General features: G+C 39.4%; 2 protein-coding genes across 9 annotated transcripts in view; both read right to left on the bottom strand.

Annotated features, from left to right (window-relative positions):
• The window catches only part of ASPM (assembly factor for spindle microtubules), a 30,484-nt gene extending 25,328 nt beyond the window's left edge, over positions 1 to 5,156 (bottom strand). For 6 of the 7 annotated variants that reach the window (XM_055724296.1, XM_055724298.1, XM_055724299.1 and 3 more), the window contains exons 1-3: positions 4,783 to 5,156; positions 3,208 to 3,351; positions 1,520 to 2,831 (exon numbers count right to left, since the gene is read on the bottom strand). In XM_055724296.1, the coding sequence (XP_055580271.1) occupies positions 1,520 to 2,831; positions 3,208 to 3,351; positions 4,783 to 5,079 (1,753 nt within the window). In that variant the 5' untranslated portion in view covers positions 5,080 to 5,156. The remainder of the gene's footprint in view (positions 1 to 1,519; positions 2,832 to 3,207; positions 3,352 to 4,782) is intronic. The other variant, XM_055724297.1, reaches the window with a different exon arrangement.
• A 494-nt stretch (positions 5,157 to 5,650) lies between these two features.
• ZBTB41 (zinc finger and BTB domain containing 41) lies at positions 5,651 to 26,253 on the bottom strand. Of its 2 annotated transcripts, none has more exons than XM_055724697.1 (11): positions 26,089 to 26,253; positions 24,362 to 25,594; positions 22,160 to 22,367; positions 21,378 to 21,447; positions 18,821 to 18,968; positions 17,992 to 18,121; positions 16,110 to 16,205; positions 15,480 to 15,586; positions 13,926 to 14,031; positions 12,851 to 12,939; positions 5,651 to 11,656 (listed from the first exon to the last, which is right to left on the bottom strand). In XM_055724697.1, exons 2-11 carry the CDS (start codon positions 25,479 to 25,481, stop codon positions 11,013 to 11,015), a joined length of 2,718 nt encoding a protein of 905 aa, XP_055580672.1. In that variant the 5' UTR covers positions 25,482 to 25,594; positions 26,089 to 26,253; the 3' UTR covers positions 5,651 to 11,012. The 2 variants fall into 2 exon arrangements, with proteins under 2 accessions (XP_055580672.1, XP_005440149.1); XM_005440092.4 differs by lacking the exon at positions 26,089 to 26,253 and adding an exon at positions 25,738 to 25,945.
• Between the last annotated feature and the right edge of the window lie 411 nt (positions 26,254 to 26,664).

Here is a 26,664-nt window from a genome sequence, read left to right as displayed (position 1 = left end):
TGAATATTCATTTCTGGGCAGCCTGACTTGCGTTAGTTTAGGCATCGAGGCACTAGCTAATTAAGTTTTATCCACTACATGCTGGTAGAAGGACTTAAAACACAAGGAAAAAGTGCAGATCCAGGCTGTCTGAACTCTCGACATGTAAAAGTTTACACTTTTAGCACAGTAACTTTTTATGTTGACACCAAATGAAGGACTAAAATAGTGTGCTGTTGCAGATGGACTACGGTGGCTGCCTGATACCCCCTGACAAGATGATACTTCAGAAAGAAAAAAGGTAAGATCGTAAATTACAGCCTGCACCCTCCTGCTTAGCCAAAGCAGTGCTTTTCATGGAATTGTCACTTCTAGAGAAGTGAAGAAGTCACTCCAATCTCTCAAGCACTTCTAATAGATTTTAGATACATCCTAATAATAAAGATTTCAGTAAAGACCTCAAATGGATTAAATTAATGATTGGCATTTCAAAGTTAACCTCTAGTAGTGAAATATGATTTTTCTCTGTGAAGCCTAGAGACAATGCCTGTGCAATTAAAACAATAACAAGTTGTATTTCTTGAGAAAAATTGTCAAGAACATAACTCAAAGCTGGCATCATTTCACAACTAGGATTAAAAGTCACCTAAGTAATTTTGGGCTCACAGAACACTCCCTTGTCCGGCCCATATACCCTTACCCTAATGGATGAATAGAAATAACCTGGTGGATAACTCAGCTTTTCCTGCTGCACACTAACACTGTTAGCATGTTATGCTTGTACATAGACTATCTTAAAAAGCCTGAAACCAAAGCATGTTACTGAAAGCCCCAGATCAAATCTAAGTAACAGAAGAGATAATCTGAACTGAAGAAAGCAGCATATGTTATTCTCATCTAAAAGCCATGAAGATTTTTTCCTGTTAAATTGCAGGGACTGCATGAAGATTCTGCAAATTAAATGCACAGACCCTCATCCTTTTTGTATTCCAGAGCATATGTGGGAATGGAACATTTTAAAAAACCAAAATACGCTGAAATAGAAGAAGTCAGCTTCTGATCTTCAAGCAACAAAGTACTGGCAAACTACAAAGGCAGAAAGATCTACACATGACCTGCCAACAAGATACCCACAGATAGCAAAAAGCAGGCAGGTTTGGGAACTGCCTATTTGAAAACATGTGACCACAGCAATGGAGTCAAATATTCACAGTGGTAAGCATACATATGACAAATCTCATGCAGTTTCTAATAAATTCAAATTACATAACAAGGGCTCTGCTCGAGAACTGTCAGATACTTTTCATGTTACTGTCATTAACAAGGTTCACAAAAGAATAAAGTAAATTTAAAGTCAATTACATAACCAAAACTCTGACCTAGTTTACAAATTTTTAAAATGCAAATAACGTCTAACAAACTGCAAAGGCCCACATTTCAGATATGGAGTATACCTGACTACTGCTAGATAGTTCAGTTTGTTACACAAATCTCAGAAGGCATCTTTCAGTAAGTGGTAAATGAAGGAAACGGTGCTCACCACCTTTCTTCCTCTGCCCTACTCGCTCTCGGTTTGTGGGTTTGAACGCTGATGGTCTCATAGTAACATGCATTTTATTGTCTGCACTAGATGTATGAGTTCTTTTTCTTTCCACTTCTTCCACGTGCACTGGAGCTGTAAGTCTACTATTTTCTGCATAAAAATCACTCTTCCTCTTACGACACAAAGAAGTTGATCCAGTAGGAGATGAATTTACTTTGTCATTGTGACACTTCTTTTCAGCTGAAACGGGACCTATAACTGGAAGGCATTTAGATATTTCTGCTTTTGTATGTACAGGCACCACATTAGCACATTCTGTTATCACTTTACTAAGGCATTTTTTAGATTTTGGCTGGAGAGTTTTCATGCTTTTTTCTTCAGCGGCATCAGAAGTCTTTTTTATCACAGTGGCAGAAAGAACTGGACGCTTTTTTGGTTGTTCTTTCCGAGAATTGTGAGTCTGAAGTTCCTCTGTAGAAGGAAAATTGAAGTGATTTTCTTTGGGTTTTTCATCATTAAGTACCTGTGATTCTACATTATGCACTTCAAAGACTTCATTTAAGTTGTGTTCTATATGAACATATGGTTTTGTCTCTACATCTCCATCTTCTTTCCATCTTGAGGGCAGGAATTCCTTTACAATGTAAGTCTCTGCAGCAGACGATATTAAAGCTCCCTCGATCTCAGGAGTCTTTGACTGCTTATCTGACAAGCTGTCTTTCACAAACTGATCAGGTGACAGAATTGGAACAGGCTGCTCTATTGTATCTATATCCGCTTGAAAACTGCCATTTAAAAAAGAATCTGGACTTAAAATTCTCCTTGTACTTACAACAGGCACAGATGGTGAGTGTTCTGGACTGCAAAACAGTGAGGATATACAGTTAAGTTGTGCTAATCCAGCAGAATTGTAGGCACTTTCAGATTTTAATTCATTGTGCTCGTTACAGTTGTCTATTTCAGGCAGTAACTTCTCATTTACAGCAGTAGCAATATCCGAGAACGCAGTAGATCTTCTCATTTCAAGTGGCGTGCGAACAGTACTACAATGTTCTTCTAGCACTGGTGCAATAGGAGATATAGGCAATTTATTTTCTGAGCCAAGAAAAGAGTCATTTCCTGGGGATATATTATTTTGCACTGTGTTCTGATTTTCACATGGCTGAAGTGGGCTTCTATGTCTATCCACCTTCTGGAAAACCTGAAAGGTTTTATTAACATTTTTAACTTCTGAAGTACTTCTTTTAACTTTTATTGAAGCAGATGTTTCTGAAGACCTTTTCTTTTTTATAGCATCCCAAAGACTCTTCTGAAAAAGAGCCATAAATAGAAATTAGTATGCTGACTTTCCAAGTAGTTGTCTGCAAAAGTGAACGTTACCAGTGTATTCATTCAAAGTCTAAAAACACCGTAAAAATAACACGTAGTCCAAAATCCACCATTAAGTTATTTCTAGGCTTGAAAACAGCTTTTTTGGTCACGTTTTAGTTTTATTCTCTAAGCTGTAATGTACCAGTATCTACTTTCCAACCCAGCTGAAAAAATTTGAAGACATTGGGTGATCCCATAGACAGTATCATTTCTCAGTGTTCAGTTCGCCTTCACTGAATCTTCTACTAATAAAGGAAAACATGTCAGCTACACCAAAGTAATAGAATTAAGACACATAACAAACACACACTCACCTTTTTCTTCAGAGGCTGCTCAGCAACACCCAGAAGCACAGCCTGATGCTTTACAATGCCATTAATAACAAAAGTTACCAGTTCTCTGACTTTTCCTTCTTCTAATGGTGTCCATGTTACAGAAACAAAGATTCTTTGTCCTGACTATTGGAGAAAAGGAAACGTTTAATACCTAGCACTTAGGTATGCTTATGTAACATTGCAGATAAAGCAATCAAATCAAATGAGAAGCAGTATACAGAAGTAACACATATTCCCACAACACTAAATGATAAACAACTGTTAAACATTTAAATGTCATTTTTTTCCCCTCTGATGTGAATTTAAACAGCCTCTATCAAAAATGTCTTACTAAAAGGGCATATACCTCTTAATGAAACAATAACACAAAACAAGCAAGAACACACAGAACAGCAGAAAGGACAAGAGTTGAGTAAAGGTAAGTAGAAGAAACTACACACATTTTTGCATATTAACCAGATATGCCCTCTAAAGTAATTTTGAGAGAATTACAGTTGTCAGAGGTTAATTTTTAGGACTTTAGCTGAATCTAAATACATGTGTCCATTTTTTTAGTCAATTGACCTTCAAAGATGAAATTTGACATGCAAGTTCATTGAATGAAAGTAAAGACACTGCAAATGAGTAAGAAAGTCAGGAGCTTTGCACAACCTACATGAAGATTTTTTGTGCACAGTGATACTCAACCAAATCATTTTGGTGCTCTGCTGGTACCAATACTAACAGAACAAAAAACTGCTATACCTCAGACAAGATCAAAACAGAGAGTGTGAAAACAACCAGTGTCTCTGGAGCACTTGAGCAAGGAGTTCCATCACCCAGGGCAGGTGCATTTAGTGGAAACGCACTAACTAATTCAGTAGGTGCTTACACAGTACAGCTCGTTGGCAATAGTATTCTTTAATGCAGGAAGTTGTTATTCAAATATTTCACAGCAAGACTCCAGCTTATTTTTATAAGCACACCGTTTCAAGAGATCTCCAGTTTCTTCCTCTCTCACAACGACCGGAGACTCTACATGACCACATATATGTTGGTCTAAGTGGGCCTTTTAAAAATTGGAATTGCTGGGATTAACCACAGTTTACATTTCCTTGGGAACTGTAAACATTTACCCCTTGATTTAGCCTGCTTTGCTCTCTATTGAGTTATTAATTAACGTACGGAACAGTGGAATTAGCATCCTTCTCACGACGAGCTCCCTCGGCCCCTTCCCGACACACGCCCGGAGGTCGCTGTTCGAACCCCACCCCCACCCCCACCCCCCTGCCTCTGGAGCCCCACGGCGCTGCGGCTTGGCTGGGTGGGTGCTGTGCGCCCTCCTTCGGGACGCCGCGCAGCGCCAGGACCCCCCGCCTCGGCAGCCCCCACCGCCGGGAGGCTCACCCCGCCACCCCCGGCCCCGCTGCGACACCCCCCAGGCCGGCGGCGGGGCTTTCCCAGCCGAGGCGGGCAGCGGCCCGGCCCCCGCCGCCCCCCCCCCCGCCGGCAGCGCACGGCTCGGGGTCCCGTCGCTCGCAGGCAGCCCCCGCCCAGCCCCGCTCCCCGCCGTACCGGCACGAAAAAGCGGCGACGCTCGATGCCGAAGCCCCTGGCGGACGGCGGGAAGCGGTCGACGACCACCTCGACGTCCTCCGCGTTGGGGTTCTCGACGGCCAGGAGACGCGCGCGGGCGGCGCCCACTCGCAGGCGGCCGAAGCTGAGGAAGGGCGGCCGGCAGAAGTGGCTCAGCACCAGCACGGCGTGGGCCTCGTCCGCGGCCTCGGCGCCCCCCGGCGCGGCCCAGCACCGCCTCCCGCTGGGGCTGGAGCCCAGCTCCCGCACCGCCGCGCCGGAGAAGGCATCGGCCATGGTCGGGGCAGCACCGGGGACGGGGACCGGGACCGGCCCCGCTGCGCTCAGCGCCCAACTGCCGCGCCGCCGCCCGGCCGCTCAAACGCGCCCGGCCCCGCCCCGCCCCGCGCCGCCCCGCCAATGAGCGCCGGGCGCTTTATTTAAACGGCCCGGCCGCGCCCGGCACGGGCGGAGGGAGCGGCGCTCGCAGTGCGGCAAAGCTCGAGTCGCGCTTCGAAATTATAAAAAAACAAACCACGAATAATTAAAGAAAAAAAAAGGGGGGGGGGGGATTTAGCAAACCTCCACGCTATAAAGCTCTTCCCATGTTATAAATAAATAAATGGAGCAAAGCCCAATATTTTTCTAAATAAATTTTAATTTACAAAATATTTTAAAGTAAGAAGCAGAATGAGACATGAACAGATTTCATGAAAAAATTTGCCGCCTCTGCTTATCTTTCATGAGCTTTAAAACTGAAAGACATACAGCATACCGTGTTTCCATGCTGTTTAAACAAAAAAACGGAGGGCAGAAATCAAATCATGGCGCAAGCATCCCTGCAAAAAATCCTGTGAAGCAAGCTATGTTAAGACAAAAGAACTTTACTTTTCCATAACAAACAAAATTACACATAGGACTGAGTACTTCTACATTTACAGTATACTTCCTAACTTCTCCTTACAGTGAAGGATTTCCACTAAAAAGACAACTTTACTTAAAGACCTCCATCTAAAATACCAACCTATACAGATCACACTTAAAACACATTATCTCATATACCAGTGACAAAATACTGAGTTTATCTCACCTTATTCTTTTATATAAAAGACCAACATTTAAACATTATCAAAATGGGTATGGGATTAAAAGAATATGGGGGGATTCAAAGAATCTTGCCATTGTCACCCTTAATCCATCAAATCCTGTAAAACAAAACATTTCTTACAAACCCTGAAAAAGATCCTTCTGGGCTTAAGCAAAGTGACTGCCCTGCATTACATCCTGCCAGTGTCACTCTTCAATGCATACGATGAAACAACCGAAACCACCGTGAGATGACGCGGTAGAAGACGCCCACACGTGCCAGCGGTCCCACGGCCTTGCAGGTAGACGCACTCTATTTCCCTCACGCTTCCATCACACAGAGAACATGCAATCCGGGTCAGTTATGCGTGGATGCTCAATACAGAACACTCTCACATCTATTTACTGTTTTCAGGGGGCATAAAAACTATTCATCCACAACTGCCTTCGCAGAATCCATTCATAATTCTACATTCATGAACTTCTACACAGAAACTATTTTAAATTTAAAAACTTGAGGGTCATTTATTCCTTAGCACTACGTAACACATTTCAGGTTCAACCAAACACCTTACAAGGCAATTCCTTTGAAGTATTCTTCAGAGTTCTGGATGCTCGTTCACATTTGTTACTAGGGAAACAAACTTGGCTCTTTGATGATAACAAATAAATCTTTTGTCACTGTGTTCTGGCATGACCCATCAAATAACTAAAATAGCAGTAGATTTTTAAGGAAACCACAGCCTTACAGAAATACATCATCACCATTACAATTACTGATGTTCAGCATCAAAAGAACCCATGAGAGCCATACTCTGTAGGGAAAGTGTCAGTGCTTAAAGAGGAAATACCAATATAAATAAATAAACTGAACATAAAATCCACTTAAAAGAATTACGGGCAGTAACCCAGTCAGCAACCAGAAATTTGTTTAGCAAAACCCACAGAATTCCATGTTTACACAGAACGAGTGCAGTAAGTTCTCAGACCCACGTAGCAGTTTAGAGTACCAACACGGACTCCACTCGTCTCCCTAAAGGTCAGCATGTGGAAAAGACCAATTTTTTGCAGTGCGCCACTGATTGTTCCTTAGAGATATTTTCACGAGACACCTGCTTCTGCCTTCTTTAGCAAGAAACGGTCACCCAAGTCTACGACTGCCAGATAAAACATAGCCTTTACTGTAAAAGCGCCCTCCAGACCAGCAGGACGTGCACTTGGGGATGAGCACGTACACATACTAAAATGGAGGCATGAGACACCCAAGGAGTTTCGACGCACGCAGCTGTGAGTGCAGATCTCTGCCCTCCAACTCCAGCCCTCTCAGGAGGAGCTGCCCTCCGTCACGCAGAGATCACCTGCTTCCACCCCACTGTTACAGATTTGCTAATGGTTAGAATTAATTAACTTTATTTGATTTTATAAAATCATTTTAATAGAAATATAGAAGAATAAGAAATATATTTTTAATGAAACTAGTATTTGCACAACAAAAGCTGCTATGAAATCCTCTGTACAGCCCTGTACCAAGGCCAAGAACTGAGAGCAACCGAATGAAACAACTCGTAGTTACCTGCCAAGAAATTGTGAACTTTAATAATTGATATAAAGAAATTGTATGGAATAGGGACAATAAGTTAAGTGTAAATATATTTACTCAAAAAATGTAGGTATAGTAATTAGGGCATGTAACCATAGTTTGAAAGAAATAATTAATGAAATAACTAATGAAAGGAGGAGTCTGTTTCTCCAACTTTCTCTAACAAGGGGCCTGTTTATAAGTTATCTAGAGGGAGCGACTAAAAGAAACAAGCAGAAGGACCAGATGGTCGACAAGGACATAAATTAGTTCAGACCGATAAGAACACTGCAAACTTGCAAGACCATCACATTCCAGGCAAAGGGTGAGAAGTACACCATGAGGAAGACCTACGGCCTTCCTCCCAAAGACCACTGCCCATGTCCCGGGGACCCCTGCCCACAATTCTTGTAAGAATTTGTGGAAGCGCGAAGGACTGCTAAGCTAATTAACATACGAAGCGAGAGTACGTTAATGATTTTGGGGAAATACTATGTTTATGCATGAATACTTAATGAATATGCATGAATACGTTCTATATGAGGTGTATGATTTTGAAGCCTGGTGTGCATTGATCGTGAGGAGCCTCACTCTCGCACCCGGCCGTCAATAAAGAAGTGTCTGCTTACCTACATCGCATTGGTGTTGATGAGTTTTTCATTCCGAGATTTCGGTAACACCACCACATGAAGTACCAGTCCACAAAAATTCACTTTGCTCATATATGAATCTTAAATAGATGTAAAGCCGTAAGAATTATAGCTTATGATATTAAAAAAATAAAAACTATGTATCTAGCACTTAAGCTTTCCTATTTTCTTTCACTGTCAACTGGCAATGATCCAGCCTGACCAGCAGGTAAAAATACTAACTAGTAGGGTTATCTGCAAACAAAAGAACGCCAAAGAACTAGTAGGTCATTTTTTCCAGGAATGACTAGCAATTCTGGTCACCCAAACAGCCAAGATAGCGCTTGTTTTTCAGAAAAACAAGTCCTTTTACAGTCTGTTTCTTATTGGGCACCCAAAACCATGAAGCCCTTTGGATGATAATTGACCTTAATGTTTTTTGAATAACCAACTGAACTATAGAACAAGCCATTATTCAGAATATATATATAAAAGGCACAATCATGAAAGAATCTTAAAAAGGACATTATCAAGTAAATATGCTCCAAATTCCATTTTAGTTCTTTTCCTAGAGTGCCTTCTGAAAAGACTGGATTTTAAAAGAAAAATTTAGTTACCAACTATTTTTAAGCCACTTCTTTGTAAAAATCCTACAACACTTTCTTCTACTGTAGGACAGAAAAGACAAGAAATAAAAAAAATAGGCTTTTTAGTCTGAGAACTGCACTGACACCACCAATGTCAGGTATTTTTGACAGTACAATTACAAATGCTGGAAATCATGATTCACGTCCACACGTGGTAATACGAATATGATACATGCATGCCGATTTGAAAGTTACACATAAACCAGCTGTTTTCAAGCCACGGAGTGTAAAGATGACAAAGAGTTTTATTTTGAAAGGAGATGAAGGTGGAGTCAGAAAGCAGGAAGGGTAGTACTTGATAGTGTCCTTTCAGAAGGTGGCATTCAACGGCCTCGTTATTGCTGCGGATTTGCTAGTATTCAGCTTCTTACCAGATCTATTTACACCATGTCAGTCTGAACATTCCCAGAGCACAGCTCTAAATTTCACTTTAGAGTACAAACATAGAACAGTTAAACATATGCAGTCCTGTTTTAGAAACTGAACTTTTAAAGTTTAGGACTTCTATTGTGCTTCTTTGGCTAAGTCCTATTTAAATATCGATAACACTTAAAATTCTATAACTCTGCCACTATTTAACAGCTAACAGAAATCTTTGGTGTGTTTATGTTAAGAATCCATTAGGGTACAAACTTCAAAATATGAACATTCAGGCAGCTCTGGCACCTCTCCTGCAAACTGCTCAATGCTGAAGTAGCATGGGGATTAACAGAATCTAACACCAAAGTATTTGAATAGGATTTAAAAAGATCCGTGCCACATAGGAGTTTACAGAACTGTGATGATAAAAGAGCTTTTCACCACAGATCGTTTGTGCTCAGGTCATTGGATAAATTTAACAGTTACAATAATACACATACATCCAGTTTCCCATTTTAAAGTTTCTTTAAGATAATAATTTAAGAATAGGGAGAACTGGGGACAATTTTGCCTTAATACGTAACTCTTATGAGGAATCATTTGGATTGTAAAATTACTTCAGGTACTTTCTTTGGCATAATATCCACCAAACACAAAATAGTCATTTTTAAAATAGCCTTAAAATAGAAAGCTTGATGAGGTTAAGTTACACTAGATTTCATGGTGAGTTACACTAGACTTGTAGCTCAAAACGGTTCTTTTGGGAAAAAAACTCTTAAGCCTAATAAAGAAAAAAGCTAAAATAATTAAAGACATAAAATACTCTCAAGAGGTTGACTTTGTTTTATAAACATAGTACAAGAAAGTGAGAAACAAAACAATTCCATTAGCAACTCACAAAAGATTTATAATTACTGATTTTTTTGTTTTTTTTTTTTTTAAATAGAAGTTGGGTACTGTTCTGGAAATAATAGCCTTAAAATTTCTCCTCTATCACAGGTAACCTGAAAATGGGGATACTATGTGGGGCCCTGGTATAACTTATGCTCTAACACGGATAAACCGTGCCAATCCTTTATGACTATTCATAGATTAAAATGACGTCACAAATACTCCCATTTCTTTCAAAGTTAGAGTGTGGGGCACACTTTAGAAGACAAGATTGAAAGAGCAAGGAAAAAAGCATATTAAAATTATATAGGACTAACTGTAGAAAATTAGACAACACCATTGTCTAAATTGTCCCACATTATTCATTATTAGAGATCAAGGAAGAATTAAAAGGCCAAATTTAGGCAGCCTAATTATACTCAGGGGGATCACCAAACACCCTGTTTAGTGTCTTCATAGACTATATGAATCACTTTTCAGAATAATTTAGTTCCTGCGTCCATTGGCTAGGCTCCAGAGCCTGCCAGACTTTAAAACCCTCCAAAAATGCCTGAGGGCTCAAGTAAAATTATATTTTAATTTGTGCGAAACACAATTAGAAGTTTGAGTTTTATATCCCTGCCTGCTCTTACAACTTTTAATGAATTTGATATAGTCCTTATTCTTCCAGAATGCTTCCTATTACACTTACAACATTAACTCAAAGTGAGATGCAGAAAGGCAAAATATTTTTTTAAATTAATAACCAGATATGTAATTACATTTTTCAGCCACTATCCTTAAAAGATATTTCAGAGCATAATTTTTTAAAAGACCATCTATAAGATTTTTAAAAACTCTTAAAATCACAAGAAACACACTTTCAGTATGCATCAAAATGTGCCTAAATGTTCAAATATTATGTAAACAAACCTGGTTTTCCAAAACTATGCAGAAGACTCATGAGTCCAAATAAAATATAAAATATAAATCTCAATTGCCATATCAGCCTTCTGTTGGCTAATGGCTTAGTAAATTAGGTGGAATGTTATGGTCTGATCATGAATGTTCATTGTTTGAAATATTCTGTACAGTAGGAGCTGTATCTAGCCCCAGTAAAGTTCCAAGATAGGACTGGTCTCTGGGATCCAACATTTGCTCAGGCCTTACAGGATGAACAATATTTGCAGGTTGTGGAGTGAGAGTGTATTTCTCTAGAAACGACAGATCCGTGGCTCGCTGATAATCTGCCTGCTCGGGCTGCGGCGGGAGAATGCCATGTGACGGAGCAGTATGCTGCACCAGCTCAGCCTGCGGATCAGACATCTGAACGGGCACCAGAGTCACAGGCACACACACCTCCGTAGACACATTCGGTAGCAAACTTTTGGCTTCTGATTGATACGCTTTGGACTGTTCCACATATTGTTTAGCCTCAGTCTGGTAAACTTTGTCATCAGAGGTGTACTGCACTGGTAAGGAGACTAGCTTTTCCTCTGAAGAAGATGTCAATGTCTCTTCTGCAGCCTTTGATCCATGGACATGATCAATATGGTATTTCAGCTTGTCTTTTCGTTTAAATGTTGCATTGCAGTGTTGGCAATTAAAAGGTCGAGCATCTGAATGAATAACCATGTGTTTTGTTAATGTCTTCTTAATTCTAAAAGACTGATTACAGATTTGACATTTGTAGGGTTTCTCACCTGTAAAGACAGAGGAGTGAGAATTAGACATTCTGAGTAACACCATGTCACACATAAATATGCAAATATGTACATGGATTATGGCATATATATATATATATAAACATATAATGTATAAAACAATTTTACTAAAAAGAAAAAGCATATGTTCAGCATCAGTTTTAGAATCAAGAGAGCCACTGAATGTTTCCAGAAGTTATCTTAGCATACTCTTCTTACAGACAATTCTCTCAGTACTTGGGCTCTCTGTCAGGTACACACAGAGATAATAAGAATATAAACCAAGTAAAAAAGTGTAATTTTTAAAGGACCGAGGACATATGTTGCCATTGTCAGGGTTGGACAACCCAGGCCTGTTAGTTGCAACTGCAGAGCAGCTTTAAATTGTCCTGGGAACAAGCAGGGTGAGAAAGAAAACAAGCTATGCAGGAACAAGAAGCCAGGTGCGGAGCAAGTCCTGGGAACCACGAAATCAGCACACTCTCATTGGCACACTCTGATCCGGCGCCTGCAGCATGCTCACTGATCAGCGACATGGATGCCCGCGTGACCAGAGACCTTTATCCAATCACCTGTGTGTAAAGTCGGGGGAGCGGCTGGTTTAAGTTATAAATATGACCTGTTTGTTTAATAAAGTGAGCACAGCATGTAGCCATATTGGTGTGACTGTTGTGACTTGGCCGACTCTCCACAGGGGACCCTCTTCGAAAAAGAACATTCTTTAAACTGTTATGATACTGATAATAAATGAGCTCAAATTTTACTTCTATGTATTTTGAAAGGATAATGATTTTCCTAAACATAAAGCAGGAAAAACGAAGTCAAGGAGAGAAGGGCATAACCCTTTCCAAAGACATTTCAAATCCTTGTTTAGATTCCCACTTGAAATGCAGTATTCTCTGCACCACAAAAACGATTAGAAGGTCTGGGAAAATTTGGCAAGAACATACACCAGTAACCTAGAGGAAGAGGTGAAAAGATTATCACAAACCTATGCTGAGGATTATGAATATTTCAACTGATACATTCAGAGGGTAGCATTTGGGAATGACCAATATATAAGAATAAAAAGTCTTGCTGCTTCCTGCTACTCTTGCCCTGAATGCTGTACAACCTTAATGCATTAAATAATTCCATCAATGCTGATACATAAAAACGCATTCCTACACGTTTTGGGGTTTATTTTATTTTTACCTGAATGTGTCCTAAAATGCATTTCCAAACTTGATTTCCCTTTAAAAACTTTCTTACAGACTTCACACTGGTGAAATGTTGCTTTATATCTTTAAAGAAGAAAAGACATTTCATGTTAGATAGTTTTATTGTTAGTTGGTTTAAGAAAAAAAAAGTATGTGCACAGTCCTTTCTAAAATCTTCAACTGCAAAATAGCTGAATATCAAAGCTTCCAAATTTCCTCATTTCTGTTCATCTCTCCTGGCATATGCATACCAATAAGGTCCATCCGATTCTTTTTGATATTCAATTTTATTCTCTGCTGGGATCGGCACTTAGTATTTAAAGAGCAAATGCCACTACAGCTTCTTTTCTGACAACAAAAATAGCCTCAAATAATAGTTTTTGCCCGGCATCCACAAAAGGCTTTCACTCTGGCAGAGTTACGTTAAATAAAGTACTAGGAATGGTTTAGGCTACTGGCTACCAAGAGAAAAACCGACAGAATAAGCAGACAATATACTATAGTTTCAACACAGATGTCTATAACTACTTCTACGCAACGCTAGTGAGTACAAGCAGTTAGAACACATCATTTGAAAAACAACTAGGTCTCAGTTTATTCGAAATCTCTGAAAGGCTTATTTTTTGAACTCAAGAATTTAAAACTCAGATCTCAAAGCTTTTACCTACTTTCAGAGTCACTAATCTGCTACCAGCTTCTAAAATATCCAAGTGTGGGATAGTTCTGACAGTGCTTACATGATGTCTAATAATGCAGTTTTAACTGGTCTGCAATGACAATGTCACAACAAACCATCAATTTAGAACAACATTAAGACAGCTGACAGATCAAAATTTGATCCTTTTTTACATATTTTTTTATTTACTCAATTATGCTACAAAGCAAACGTCTTACTTAAATTATGAAGGCAATTTTCTGACATCCACTTCATAAAAATGTTTCTATCAAGAACTAAGGCAATGGGCATGACAAACACACAGATTACTAGAATTCTGCACAAACATGCAAGTCCCAACAAAATCAGTTACAGTACACAACTATTTACGCAGTTGTAAAAAAACCACACTTACTTCTGCCACACTTTTTCTCCCAGATGAACACTTTTATAATGAACAGTAAGGTGATCTCTGCGGCCAAAACATTTTCCACATTCCTCACACTGATGTGCTTTTTCACCTACAAGGGCAAAATTTAATAAATCTTGGTTAAATCTTCTGGAACTTATGAAATGTCTAAGAGCTATAATTGTAAAACATACAGTACAGACCCATGTTCACAAAGTTCAGCCAATCAAGCTCTTCCATACCTTAGTCAGAGAAGGATTCTCTGGTATCCAAGAACAAAATTCAGGATTGTATAATAGGCATTTGGTTCTATCAGAGTAAAGATTTTTACCACTTGTTATATATGACTATTACTGATCATTTGTCATTTCTACAAAGAAATCCACATTCATGAGTTGAGATACTTCCCAAACATCCACTGCATGAGAGGTACAAGGGAATAACTAAGAATCTGCTCTCTTCATTATGACCCAAAATGTGGTATCTTCAATAATCTGGGACTTTAAAAGAGAAGCTTATTTAAACATACCAATTATTTTCAGCTACCAATATTTACAACTTAAAATTACATCACAGTATTTATCTTTTTCATTACCCTGATTCACATAGTTACCTTTTTCTTTTATGCTGCTGTTTAAAAGTATCTTGATTCTTTTTAGTCATCTTGGTATCTTCCACAAAATGGCAGAATATTTCTTCTCATGTAAGTAGGAGTGTGGACAGTCAAAGAATGTAACTTTCTAGAGGAGGAAAAGCAAATAGAGTAGAAAAGAGGATTTTTTTTTCCTTTTTGTACTTGAGTTTTCAAAGATTTCTTTATTTTATAGCAGACATGATTTCAAACACCAAAAAAAGAAGCTGTCCTTCAGAATAAAGGCTCAGGAAGTTTAGAGACTGATCACTTTCATATTTTCATGCTGCCTAGAAAGTATTTTGCCTCCTAGAAGTCCACATTCTCTTTGGATCCTGCTCTGAAAAAGGAAAAGTCCCTAGTGAATCTTCAGTCTTCCTATACATTTGGTAACCTTTCTGCTCTCAGTGCAATTGATCTTTTTTTCCTTCCTCCTGATTGTCTCCATCTGGCTGTTCTCAGGGTCGACTCCCACCAACTTCCTTCCTTCCCTCTGCCCCGTAACAGAGACTTCAGGTTCTTACATTAAAGTGATCAGTGTAAAAACTCTGAGAGACTGCGACAGCTTCTTCTGTGTTGTCGTAATAATGTTTTACACAATTGCTATTAAAAAAAGAAATCTGAACTCAAAAAAAAAATCCTCCTTTTTCACTTTTGCTTTTTTAATTCTTTTTAAAGCAATTCATTGTTACATGTTTTTGACTGTCCCTTGGCTTTCTACGTTAACGTGGTGGAAACACTTGGCTTTTAAACCTTGACAACATGTAAGATTAACCCTACTTTAGTGGACCTTAAAAACAGTGACAGGAACTTTTATCAGGCCTAAAATATTGCAAATACTGGGGGGAAAAAAATTCCATAATTAATTTTTTATTTGATCATATTTCAAAATAGTAACGTCAAAGCCAGTTTTCAAAGAAAATGCCTACCTGAGTGTATTTTTTTATGTTTTGTCAGATGGTCATGCCGAATAAATGTTTTTCCGCATTCTTCACATTCATACCTCTTGTCATCATGGTGGACTCTTAGATGAAGTCTGCATATTTATAGTCATAAATATAACCATAAAATGCAATTTTGTTAACATAATCTGTACCGCTAATTCAATGCAAAATACCAGAAAACACAGTCTTTAATGCTTCACACAAATACCAGGAAGTAACTTGCAGCTGAGGTATGGTTAAACTGCTCTTAGAAAGCAAGAGAACAGAGCTAAACTCGTATGTGACACTAATTTAGTAGGGTATTTTAGTCCTCCACTTCTTTTGTCTCTGAATAACAAAGATGCAGAAGTTTTAGATGTGCAAGAAAGTCAGCTTTGAGACAAGATTTGTATGGGATTCTGTCTGTGTTTAAACCACCAATGTATTAAATAAATGACTTCTCACAGATCATTAATATATTTGCAATATTTAAGCACGTATAAAGCATTTACTAATGCTCTGAGTTGGAATAAATAAAAACTTATACATTATGAAGAATTATGTTGATAACACCAAGGCACATATATTATCAAATAAGTGAGATAGTTTAGCAGCTTATTTAATAAAAATCTGTACCTGTAAGAGCTTCCATGACGAAAACTCTGCCCACAAATACTGCAAAGGTGAGGCTTCTCTCCACTGTGAATTCTCAGATGTTCTTTCAAAGTCGTTCTGTTTAACCAAGTCAGTAAAATTTAATTTTAAGCAATGTCACTGCCACTTTAAAGTGAAACAGACCACTTTCTCAATTTCTTTAACTCTGATGGATCATAATATATCCAGATAACTGCATCAATTCATTCAGATACACACACACATACATCAAAAGGCAGTACAGCAATCTACTACCTACCCAACCAGCTGCATCTACGACAAATCTAAAGCAAACAAAATACTGTCCCAACATATATTTGGACAATGTACATTAAAGAAAGTATCAATTTCAACACTATTTTCTATGTAATAATTTCCTTGTTACTATATGTATATCTAAGTTACAGCTTTAAAGTTAGACGTGAAGTAAATTTAGATCAGACTTGAAGGAAACCAATCTAGAAAAGGTAATTTAACTTAACTCTACACAGAACTTATTTAAATATATATATTTATACACACACACATATACATACACATATGTGTCTACATTTACTACTGCCTTTCCAGTGTAAAAAAAAAAAATATTACATGCAGATGAAAATTCCTCTTAAGCAAAGGAATTAGACAATAAAATTTACTGTACACAGAGCTGGTTAAGTGTGTGAACTAAAAAGAGGAAGTCCTTTGATCTCCTCCCAGTACAGATTATAAATATTATTTTTCAAGTGTGTAAACATATTGCATTTTTTAAAATAGAAATTACTCTTGCAGTTCAAAGTGAGCTTTATAGAATTGGAAGACTATCTGTGCTTTATAGCTTGTTTACTACTTCACTACCACATTAATACAATTTCTTTTAACACATGCATACCTATTGACCAAACTACTAGAAAATACACACCACCACCAAAACCCACTAGGGACAAATCTTCCCCTTACAATATTTCTGGGGTTTTTTTAATAGTAATTGAAAAAAACCTAAAAATCAAGAATACTGCAGTACACAAAATCGGATCTTTTCATATTCGCCAATTAGAACATAACTAGAATCTTAGTTACAGTTACTGCGATGAAGCTGTATTCTGTCAAAATAAAAAAAGAAAATACAAGGCTTATTTTTTCAGAACCTAAACATAAATCACTATTTGGAAAACTTAAAAAGGTCTCCTTTACAGAGCAGTGTAAGTAAGACACCTGCACTGATGCTATGTTGACAGGTTTTTTAAATTCACATTTTTTCCCCTGTGTAAACAGAAATGAACAGAAATGGGGGGGGGGGGGGGGGGCCAGATACCTTATTCCTTCGGCCTTGTTATGCTCTTTTTCTATATACTAGAATTTATGAGCCAACTTTTATAGTTTCCATTTTTCAAAACAGCAAAATAACATTTTTTCCTCCGTTTAGAGAAGCAGCAGCAAAGGTTGTACAGTGTTATTCAGTCTTCCATGAAACTGTCTTTTTAGAAGTCAATTTCTTCCTAGTCATTCTGTGTTGGCAAGTGTTCCTGATCTTCCTGTCCTCATCTAAGAAAACATCTATGGCAGAAAACGCTTTCCCAAACAAATGCAAGATGTTCTTGCACAACACAGGAACTCCAAATGAAGTGAATTAGAGGTAAGACTTTTCTAAATACAGTTCCACCTCACAACTAATTACCTACAGCTGTCAACCTTAATTTTAGAGGTCATCAAAAAATCACATGCTACCTGTGGCTCCGATGCTACCTCTTAATACAGTAGCCCTCTAAAATGGTCTCAACTTATGTTGAAAACTCAAAGCCAAAACATACTCAGAATCGAACAAAGCACGGTATATACTCCTCTGTTCTGCTGAAGTTCAAGTAGTCACGCAACTCCTTACCGTTCCCTCACAGATTTTCCACAGATGAAACATGTCCATTTTCTCTTTCCTCCATGAGTACATTCTATATGGCGTTTCAGATTTCCTGTATCATTAAACTGGCGGCCACAAATATCACAAGGAAAAGGCCCTACAAGGAGACAGACACACACAGTAATATTAACTGTCAGTTAAACCAAACAAGATGCACAGACTGGTTATTTGTGAAACCCCTCACCAATTTACAAAGCAAAAGCTTTGTATAACAAATGATTCACGTTTACTACAGTCAGCATACTGTAATTAGACTTTGTGCACTTTCTGCTCAGGTAAATTATTTCTAGTACCTTGTATTTTGGCAAGTTTCATGATTGTAAAGCAAAAATTTAGAATTGATCATCAAAAGTAATTAAGCCCAGTTAAAACTGAAAAACAAAATTCCCATTACTATCACCAATCTAATTCCTACCTGGCATAAATAACCAGTAGTAATAAAAAACTCCTTGGAATACTTCAGAGGGAAAGAAAAAAGGCATTTGGAAAACTTCAGGATGAATCTGACTTAGTTGAGAATCAATTTAATGCAAAAGAGCTTTAAACCAAAACTAACATTAACTCTTCCTCCCCTCACCAAATTTTGCATTTATTTAGGTACAATACAATGCCTCCAAAAGACAGCTGAGCAAAAAATTAAAAAAACAGCCAACAAAAAAACCCAAAAATCAACTTGCCCGCCCTAAACAGGAAAGAGACAACTGCAAAAAGAAACCAGACTGATCAGGACATACAATGGTGGAGGAAGGTTTTACTTTAAATCTATTGTTTACATGCCAGAAGAAGGTTTCTATACCAAGATGGAATTTTTCTTGATGTTTCAGTCTTGCAAATCGGGATTTAAAATGCTCTTCACAGTATGTACACTTAAACGGTTTATCCTGAGAGTGGAGGATCATATGCTCTTCTAAGTGAGGTCTTCGAGTGAAAGATTTCTTACAAATCTAAAAAGATAACACACTTAGTCAAAGATACAATAGTTATGACCAGATTTTTTTTTCCTATTCATACACTCTGACAGTTTAATTCATCTGCCCTCTGCAGATTAAACATGTATTCTTCCAAAGCATATTCTATCCCAACTTGGAAAGCCTTGCAGTCAACATCAAAACCCCTGTGTTCTACAGAACCCCTAGTGGATCGCACTCTGTAAATTAGGATGCTGATCCATGGCAGCCTAAATCAAGCTACTGGCAACTCCTGCAGTTACGTGCTCCACCCCACTTCTTTCCACTGACTCCAGTACTTACCAGACTCTTTTCCTAGGGTGTTTCAACATAGTAACCAGGCAGAAAACAACCCAATGGAAAAAAAGCAAATAGCTTTGGCTTGGTTTGGGATGCTGAAACAGCTCAGTTGGACTGCGGTAAAAGCTGTTGTTGTATAAGCTACTGTAGAACTAGAGTCATACCTGTTCTTTTATTTCCTCTGTGAAATTCTCTTGACAGCATGTATTAAAGAGAAAATGCCAATACCAACAAATAAACGTAACTCAAAATACATTTCAGAGATACAGAACTTTTGCAATAAAATTATGGCAGTTTTTTTAGTATTATTTTCAGATTAATCAAAACCTAAATGTACAAGAATTAGTAGTAGTCATTAAAGCAAGCATGCAGTTCAATTACAGAATTGAAGTCACAGTTCAAATTTAGGCACTTAAACTAAGTATTACAATTTAACATCAGGGTCCTATACTTTAACCTAAATCAATGCAGTACTCACTGATTTCACGTGACTGTTGCCATTGTGTACATTAGCTGAACCTAGTTCTACCTAACTCCCAGACATTAAATCGTGCAATCACTCTCTCAGAGCACACATGAATAACACTCTTAGCCTCAGGAAATCAGACTGAACAGCTTTATTTGTTTAAAAACTCATTAACTTTAAATATAAGTGTAAGAAAATCCCATACCTGTAAAAAGTATAATAGCCTTCTTGCTTTTCTTTACTATTTATACTCTACTGTTTCTGTGAATTTGCTCACATTCCTCAAGGGTTAAAGTATGGTCACCAAATCCTGGTGTTCACACACGGACTACAGCATAAACCAACAACCTGAAGAAATCCTGCAGCTTACATCTGTGGCACCTCAGCCCTCAGAACATACTAAACAACCTGAAAACAAAGTCACAGTTCCTAAGGGTCTGTTCATTTTCCAGCTGCTATTAAAAGCTAAGATTCTACCCCTGCTTTCAATTCGTGTCATTAAAAAAAAATCACGAGCAGTACAAAAGCAGCAGCTCACTGTTTAAAAATTTCTACTTAACATAAATTCAAAATTTTCAAGAAAAAAAACCCAAACCAAAACCCAAACCACAAAGTGGTGTTTACCAAATCATTCATCTGTTAAGAGTACTTTCTGAGAAATGAACATGAACAATGTTGCATGATTGTTTCCCCACTATTGAAATGTTTATCTCGTAACAAACAGAATCTGTAACATCTTCACAGAATATATCTTTATCTGGAAGATAAGACCCTTTGGTCAACCATGTAATGCCTCCAGCCATGGTACTATCGCCAGCAGAATGAACAGTACAAATCCCTACAGCTGGCATCTCCCAACCTCCTACTGTATGTTAAAAATTGAAAGTTCACAAACAGAGCAAGGTTAGTAATTATGTTACCGCACCTAATATTAGGACATACAGAAGCATACAGCAGTTTGCATAAAGAGCTGCCCTGGAAAAAAAAAGTAAATAGATTCCCTTCAGAAAAAACAACAAAACCCCACATCTGAAACTTTAAAGCATTATTTGGCAGCAGATAGATAGAGAATGGAAGTTCTACAAACTCCTTTTTACAGCTCTTTATACCGCTTCTGGGGAAAATCAAGGAAAGAATTCTATGATTTTTCAGCTAGATATAAATTCAATACAAATTTACAACTTTGTTGGTAAGTGTATGCAGCTTAAATGAGAAAGTGTTTCATATTTAACATACATTTGCCTCACTATTGACAGAGCCAAAGTAGTATACTTCATGGTCAAGTGTTTGATGTGCATAATCAATGGAAGAGCAAATACTCTGTTTTTAAAGTATCTGCACCACTCCAGTCTAATAATCGGTAAATTAATGTATTTTAACAACAGTAATAACTGACCACATTAAAAAAATACTGCCTTCATCTATTTTAGAATTCAATTTGGTATTATCCACCTGGTCACAAGCTGTACATACAGAAAAAAGTCAGTCTTTAAATCAGCACATAAAGAGGAAATTTATAGCATCGCTTATGAAGCTTACTGAGATTTCACAGAAACGCATACTATATTTTCACTTAAGTGCTCAAGTCACAAAGCATAGTACCTATATGAAAAAAAGGAAAGTACTGAGGTATTACTTACATCACATTTCCAACCTTCACTCTTTGTCTTCTTGATAGAAAGAAATTCTTGTACGTTCTCTGGATGAAACCTAGAAGACAGACAGAAGCTGAAAGCAGTTAAAACTTTCTAAGATGAAGATCACCCAAACGCTAAACAGCCATTCCTAACTTTATGCATCATGAAAGTTGATCACCAAACCAGAATACTCTAAAGGCAAAAGTAACTGGAAACCAGTGTTGACTACAGACTGCTGTAGAATTTCATACGACATATTGGTAAGACAGGGGACAGTTTCAATTATAATGATTTATGGATATTTACAAAGAAATAAAAGTGGTGTGTAAATAAAAATACCTTATAATTGGACCTGTCATAAACAAATTATTCACCTAAAAGAATCTGCATGGAAATGGTTTATCCACCTATTATTAACAGTATAGCAACAACATCTAAAACCAAAGAAGATATTTTATTCTTCCTCCAAATTAAAAGCAACACAGATAATTATTAAGACTGTTGTGTTCCGACTGTGATAGCTGATCTGAACATTCTAAAATTTACAGTAAAAATGTATGGCAGAATTCCTACAGAACCACTACTGCTATTTAGTCAGTCCCTATGCACTCCGTATGGCAGGTTAGTAGACACCGCTAATCCCCATGCCCTTTGAAAAGATACTTATTTGAAAAAAACAGTTCTATAAAAAATGCAGAATACACTGTGTGCATACAAACATTTATCTTTGCTTTGAACATAAAAAATGATTCTTTAGAAACGTGAGACAAATTTGTCATACTTGCCTCTTCACATGCTTTGCTAAAGTCTTTTTGCTTGCATGCAGCTTACTGCAGTAGGGACATTTGTGTTCCTTTTTATGAAAGTCAGTGTCACTAGAGTGTTTCTTTCTGTGCACTGTCAGGTTGGACTTTGTTGAATAGCGCTGGTGACATATATCGCACTCAAAAGGCTTCTCACCCGTGTGTACACGTGTATGGCTCTCATATTTGCCTGTAAAACAGCAGCAAAAAAACCCCTGTAACAGGTATCACCTACAATATACATATCTGGGGTTTGTTCTACAATCTCTTTCAAACGTGGTCAGGACCTAAGTACCTTCGACACTTATTTGAAGATTTCTACTGGTTTACACCACTGAAAACTGTACAGTGATCACATGCGTTCGATCCACGGGTCCTCCACGCAATTCCATTATAACTATTTTTAAGATAAAGAGCAAAAGTAAAAGGGCTTTGTAGTACTATTAAATATGTGTGAGGGTTACGAATCCCTCTTGTTCAACCCCATAGTATACTCTGTTCTTAAGTACTGAAACTTACATTACTACTTTTTCATTACACTGATTGTGAAGCATGTTTTCAAAACAGGCAATAGCCTTGCAACAAACTGGTATTTTCAAGGTACTTTGCAATAACAAAACACTAAATGAATGATACAGACCCTTGAAAATTTTCTACATTTGGGACCCAAGATATTACCATAAACGAAAATACTACTGTCTCATTTCTTTCACACCGCTTGTATTCGCTCTCCTGTTTGCCAGTTTTTTTCCAAGGACAGAATTCCTACCTACCTCAAGTCAACAATAGCAGGCTCTCTGCTTTGTACTAGGTAATTTTTTTTTCTCTGTAGAATATGCATCATACTTCTGGGAGTCAGATAAAGAAAAAAAAAAAAAAGTACTATAGTTGATGAATCTAAAATACACATCGATTATCTACTGTAATAGAAGCTTCTAAGGAAACAACTTATGTATCGCTTGTTTTAATGCAATTTCTCATTTATTTTTTGAGCACAAACCTAGAATTTTCTGAAAGTGCAGAGAAAAATTTCTAATGTGTATAAAACTAAAATGTACCATTACAACCCTAAATACTCACAAGCCATTTATTTCTGCACAGTAGCCTTTCAATATTAGTAACAAGCTCCCTAATTCAGAGTATTTCCTTCGTTAATTTTAAGACATGGCATTACAAGTACAGTTAAGTTCACATTTTTAATGTTAACTAGCTTCTGTGATACAACTTGTGACCCCATAAAACTCATTTCATGTCAGCAAGCTAAATACACTGTGTGCGAGTAGGAATTAACACGCACAGCAGCCCCAGTCCATTTTCATGAACTCCTAAAATTTCAAAATAAGACAGAGCCAACACATCTCCTGTAAGAACATCAAAAAAAATGCCTAACACTATGAGGAACCGTTTCTTTCCTAACTCCCATGATCGAAAGGCAGTGAATACCTTAAGTGACCATAATTCAATATTTATCCCAGCTGAAAGAACGCAAAAATTCTGGAGTACAGTAGAAATTTACTTCTAATGTGGGAAAGGCGGACAGGAAGGCACTGGATGGGTCAGTACTGGAATGTTTACTCTTCTGATACCTCAAGTAACCAGATACCTAGATTTGGCTGTAACATAAATGATCCTGACAGAACAGATTAAGCTGACAAAGCATTACTTGGTGCTGCTCACAGACCAGAAAAATCAAGCTAGCAGTCAGTAGGGACTAGGTCCTAGGCATCTACACATCAAGTAGAGTAATTTTAGGCTGTTTGACAATGGTGCTGTTTTACTACAGCAGTGACAGCTTTGTATTTAAAATTAATTTGGCAGAAAATACAGTAGAGGTCTTAGACTTCATCCAAGATATTTCCACAGGCTTAGTATCTTGATATATTTCCCTCCTTTTTCAAGGCTGCTTTTGCATACCATTCTAACAACCAGAATTCAAAGCAGTGAAATAAATAAATTTAGCATTTGCAGATTTTTCAAATAACATACTCCGTTCATTTACTGAAACTGTTTAGCACCACAGACATAACTTCACACACTTAGAAAAATTAGCAGCACACTGGATCAATGAGACAATCCAGAAATCCTGATCTTCACTCTCTGGGACAGAGAAAATGCTGTTTATTTCCCATACAAATAGCACCACCGTATGGTAAAAAGGGAAGAGATCAACCTAACTGCTCTTACCTATTCGATCAAATTTTTTGTCACACTTGGGACACTGTAGTAGTTTTTTGCTACTGCTTTGAATGATGACTGGAGCTAAGCCTTCAGGAATATTTCCCACTGAATCAACTGCCTCAGAACCCTCTTCAGTATCATTCTGTTCTTTTTCACTTTGTTCTTCAGACTCTGAATCTTCAGCTGACATTTCCTCTTCCTGTCCCTCTTCATCAGCGTTGCATTCACTTTCACTATCCTCAAATTCACTTCTGTCAGATGTTTCCTTGTCAGAACTGACTTTTTCCAAATTGCTGTCAGAGGCATCACCACTTTCATTGTCACTGTTTTCAAATTTAGCTGGACATTTACGGTTTCTCGTAGAACGTCTAGTGGAAAAGCTGGCCTTCTCAACCATTTTTAACCCATGTTTTCTTTCCAGTGAAAGGGATCTGTGGGCTTTAGCCAAATGATTTTCTAAGGACTTCTTGTAACAGAAACTTCGACCACAAAAAGTGCACTGATGACTATTTAATAGTTTACCTGTCAGTTCATTTAGTGTTTCTACCGGTGTAGGTGCATCAGTTACATCGGTCTGTATGTTAGAAACACTTTCGTTATTTAGTAACTTCACTGCATCTATGATATCTAAAAATTTTGCCGCTTCCAGCACCAGCGGAATTTCATTTTTATATACAAAAAACTCAGAGGTGTATAGAAACTCAAGCAAATGCTGAAAAACAGAATGAGTTACATGATCTAACGTGACAACATCAGTGCTTGGATTTTTGCTCAAACAGGCATGAAAATAACTACTCCCAACAGCCACTACAACCTTGTGAGCACTAAATTCTTTTCCTTCTACAATTATGAGTAAATCACAAAATGAAGGATGTTTCTGTCTATCGTCATTTAAGTATTTAAGTAGATTTCTGTTATACTGTAATGAGCTTAGAAGCTTTCTTTGTTCCGAAGATGGTGAAAGTTCTTGGGAAGCTTCAAGCTGATCTGCAGAAGCTATTTCCGCAGACTTTGAGACAATCTCTTGCGCACAGTCTACTACAAGAATCTGTTCTGAAGTATCTTTCTCATGGCCAAGACGAACCTTTTCGTTTAGATTTGCAGCGAGCCGTCTCCTTTTCTTCATTGCAGAAGTGCAACTTCAAAACCAGGAGCTTCATAGGTGATTGGCCAAAAATTCTTGCGAAGACTTGGTTCTGCTCCAGACCATGAGAAAACGCACAACGGTAATTTCATAATCTGCAAAAGAACGATGATAAAAATTACTCTTTAACACTTAACTGTGATTTCCTTTGTTATTAACCTATAGCTTTTATTAGGTCACTAACAGCTCGCCCCTGCCCGCTGCAGGCCGCGGCGCTGCTGGGGGCGTGTGAACCGACCTGCCCGTTCCCAGGCCCGAGGCGGCCCAGGCCGCGGTGCCGTCCCCCGGCCGCGTACAGCCCGTCAAACACCCGGGACGCCCGGACGCGGCGGCTACGACCCCGCCGGAGAGCGCTCGCCTTGTCCCCGGCCCGCCCGGCCGCGCCGCTGTCCCCGGCGCCGATGGGCCCGAGGGCCGGCCTGAGAGCGCCCCGCGGCACCGAGCTCGGGGGCAAAGAGGGCGCCCGGGACGCGGACCCTCCGCCTGCTGGGGGCGGCCGCGAGGCCCCCCCGCCCCTGCCGCCCGGGACATAAAATGGCCGCGCCCCCCCCCCCCCCGCTCCCCGCCCCGGCGGGGCGGCCTCACGCACCTGCACGGCGCTGGGCGCTCCCCGGGGCCCGCTCGGCCGCTAATCGCCGCTGCACCCCGCACCGCGCCCGCTTCCGCCGCTTCCGGGTCCCGGCGCCGCGCGCAGCCGCGCTCCGTGCGCCGGCGTGAGGGGAGATGGCGTCACTTCTGAGCAGGCGCGGCGGGTGGGGCGCCCGCCACCGGCCCCCAGAGCCCCCAGAGCCCCTCCCGTGCCCCTCCGGCCCTCAGCTGCGGGCGGGCGGGGAAGGGGGCGCGGCGGCCGCCTGCGGGGTGGCGCCGGCAAGTGGCCGTCAGCGGCAGCCGCCGGGGGCGGGGGCGTTTCCGAGCGGGCGGCGCCTGCGCGCGGGAGAGGCGGGCGGCGGGGCCGGGCTGCCCGGGGCGGGCTGGGCGCTCCCAGCGCGGGGAGGCGCGGTGTGGCAGCGGGAGCGCTGTGCGGGAGCAGCGGCCCGGCAGGCATGGCTCCGAATTGCCAAGCTGCCCGCCGTGCTCCTCAGCAGCGCTGCCTCGCGTTTGAGTTCTGCTTGAGTATTTGGAAGCACTTCACATACGAGCTTGGGAAGTGCCCAGCTGCCGTCCT

Source organism: Falco cherrug, chromosome 12 (assembly GCF_023634085.1).
Source record: "Falco cherrug isolate bFalChe1 chromosome 12, bFalChe1.pri, whole genome shotgun sequence".
Classification (NCBI taxonomy): Eukaryota; Metazoa; Chordata; class Aves; order Falconiformes; family Falconidae; genus Falco; species Falco cherrug.
This window is presented reverse-complemented; position numbering and strand designations above follow the sequence as displayed.

Coding starts and splice junctions, on each gene's coding strand:
- ZBTB41 (XM_055724697.1), bottom strand. CDS start 25,481: ATGAAGAAAAGGAGACGGCTCGCTGCAAATCTAAACGAAAAGGTTCGT. Junction 15,587..16,109: donor CGTCATGGAAGCTCTTACAG/GTACAGATTTTT, acceptor ATAAATATGCAG/ACTTCATCTAAGAGTCCACC. Junction 14,032..15,479: donor ACATAAAAAAATACACTCAG/GTAGGCATTTTC, acceptor TTGCCCTTGTAG/GTGAAAAAGCACATCAGTGT.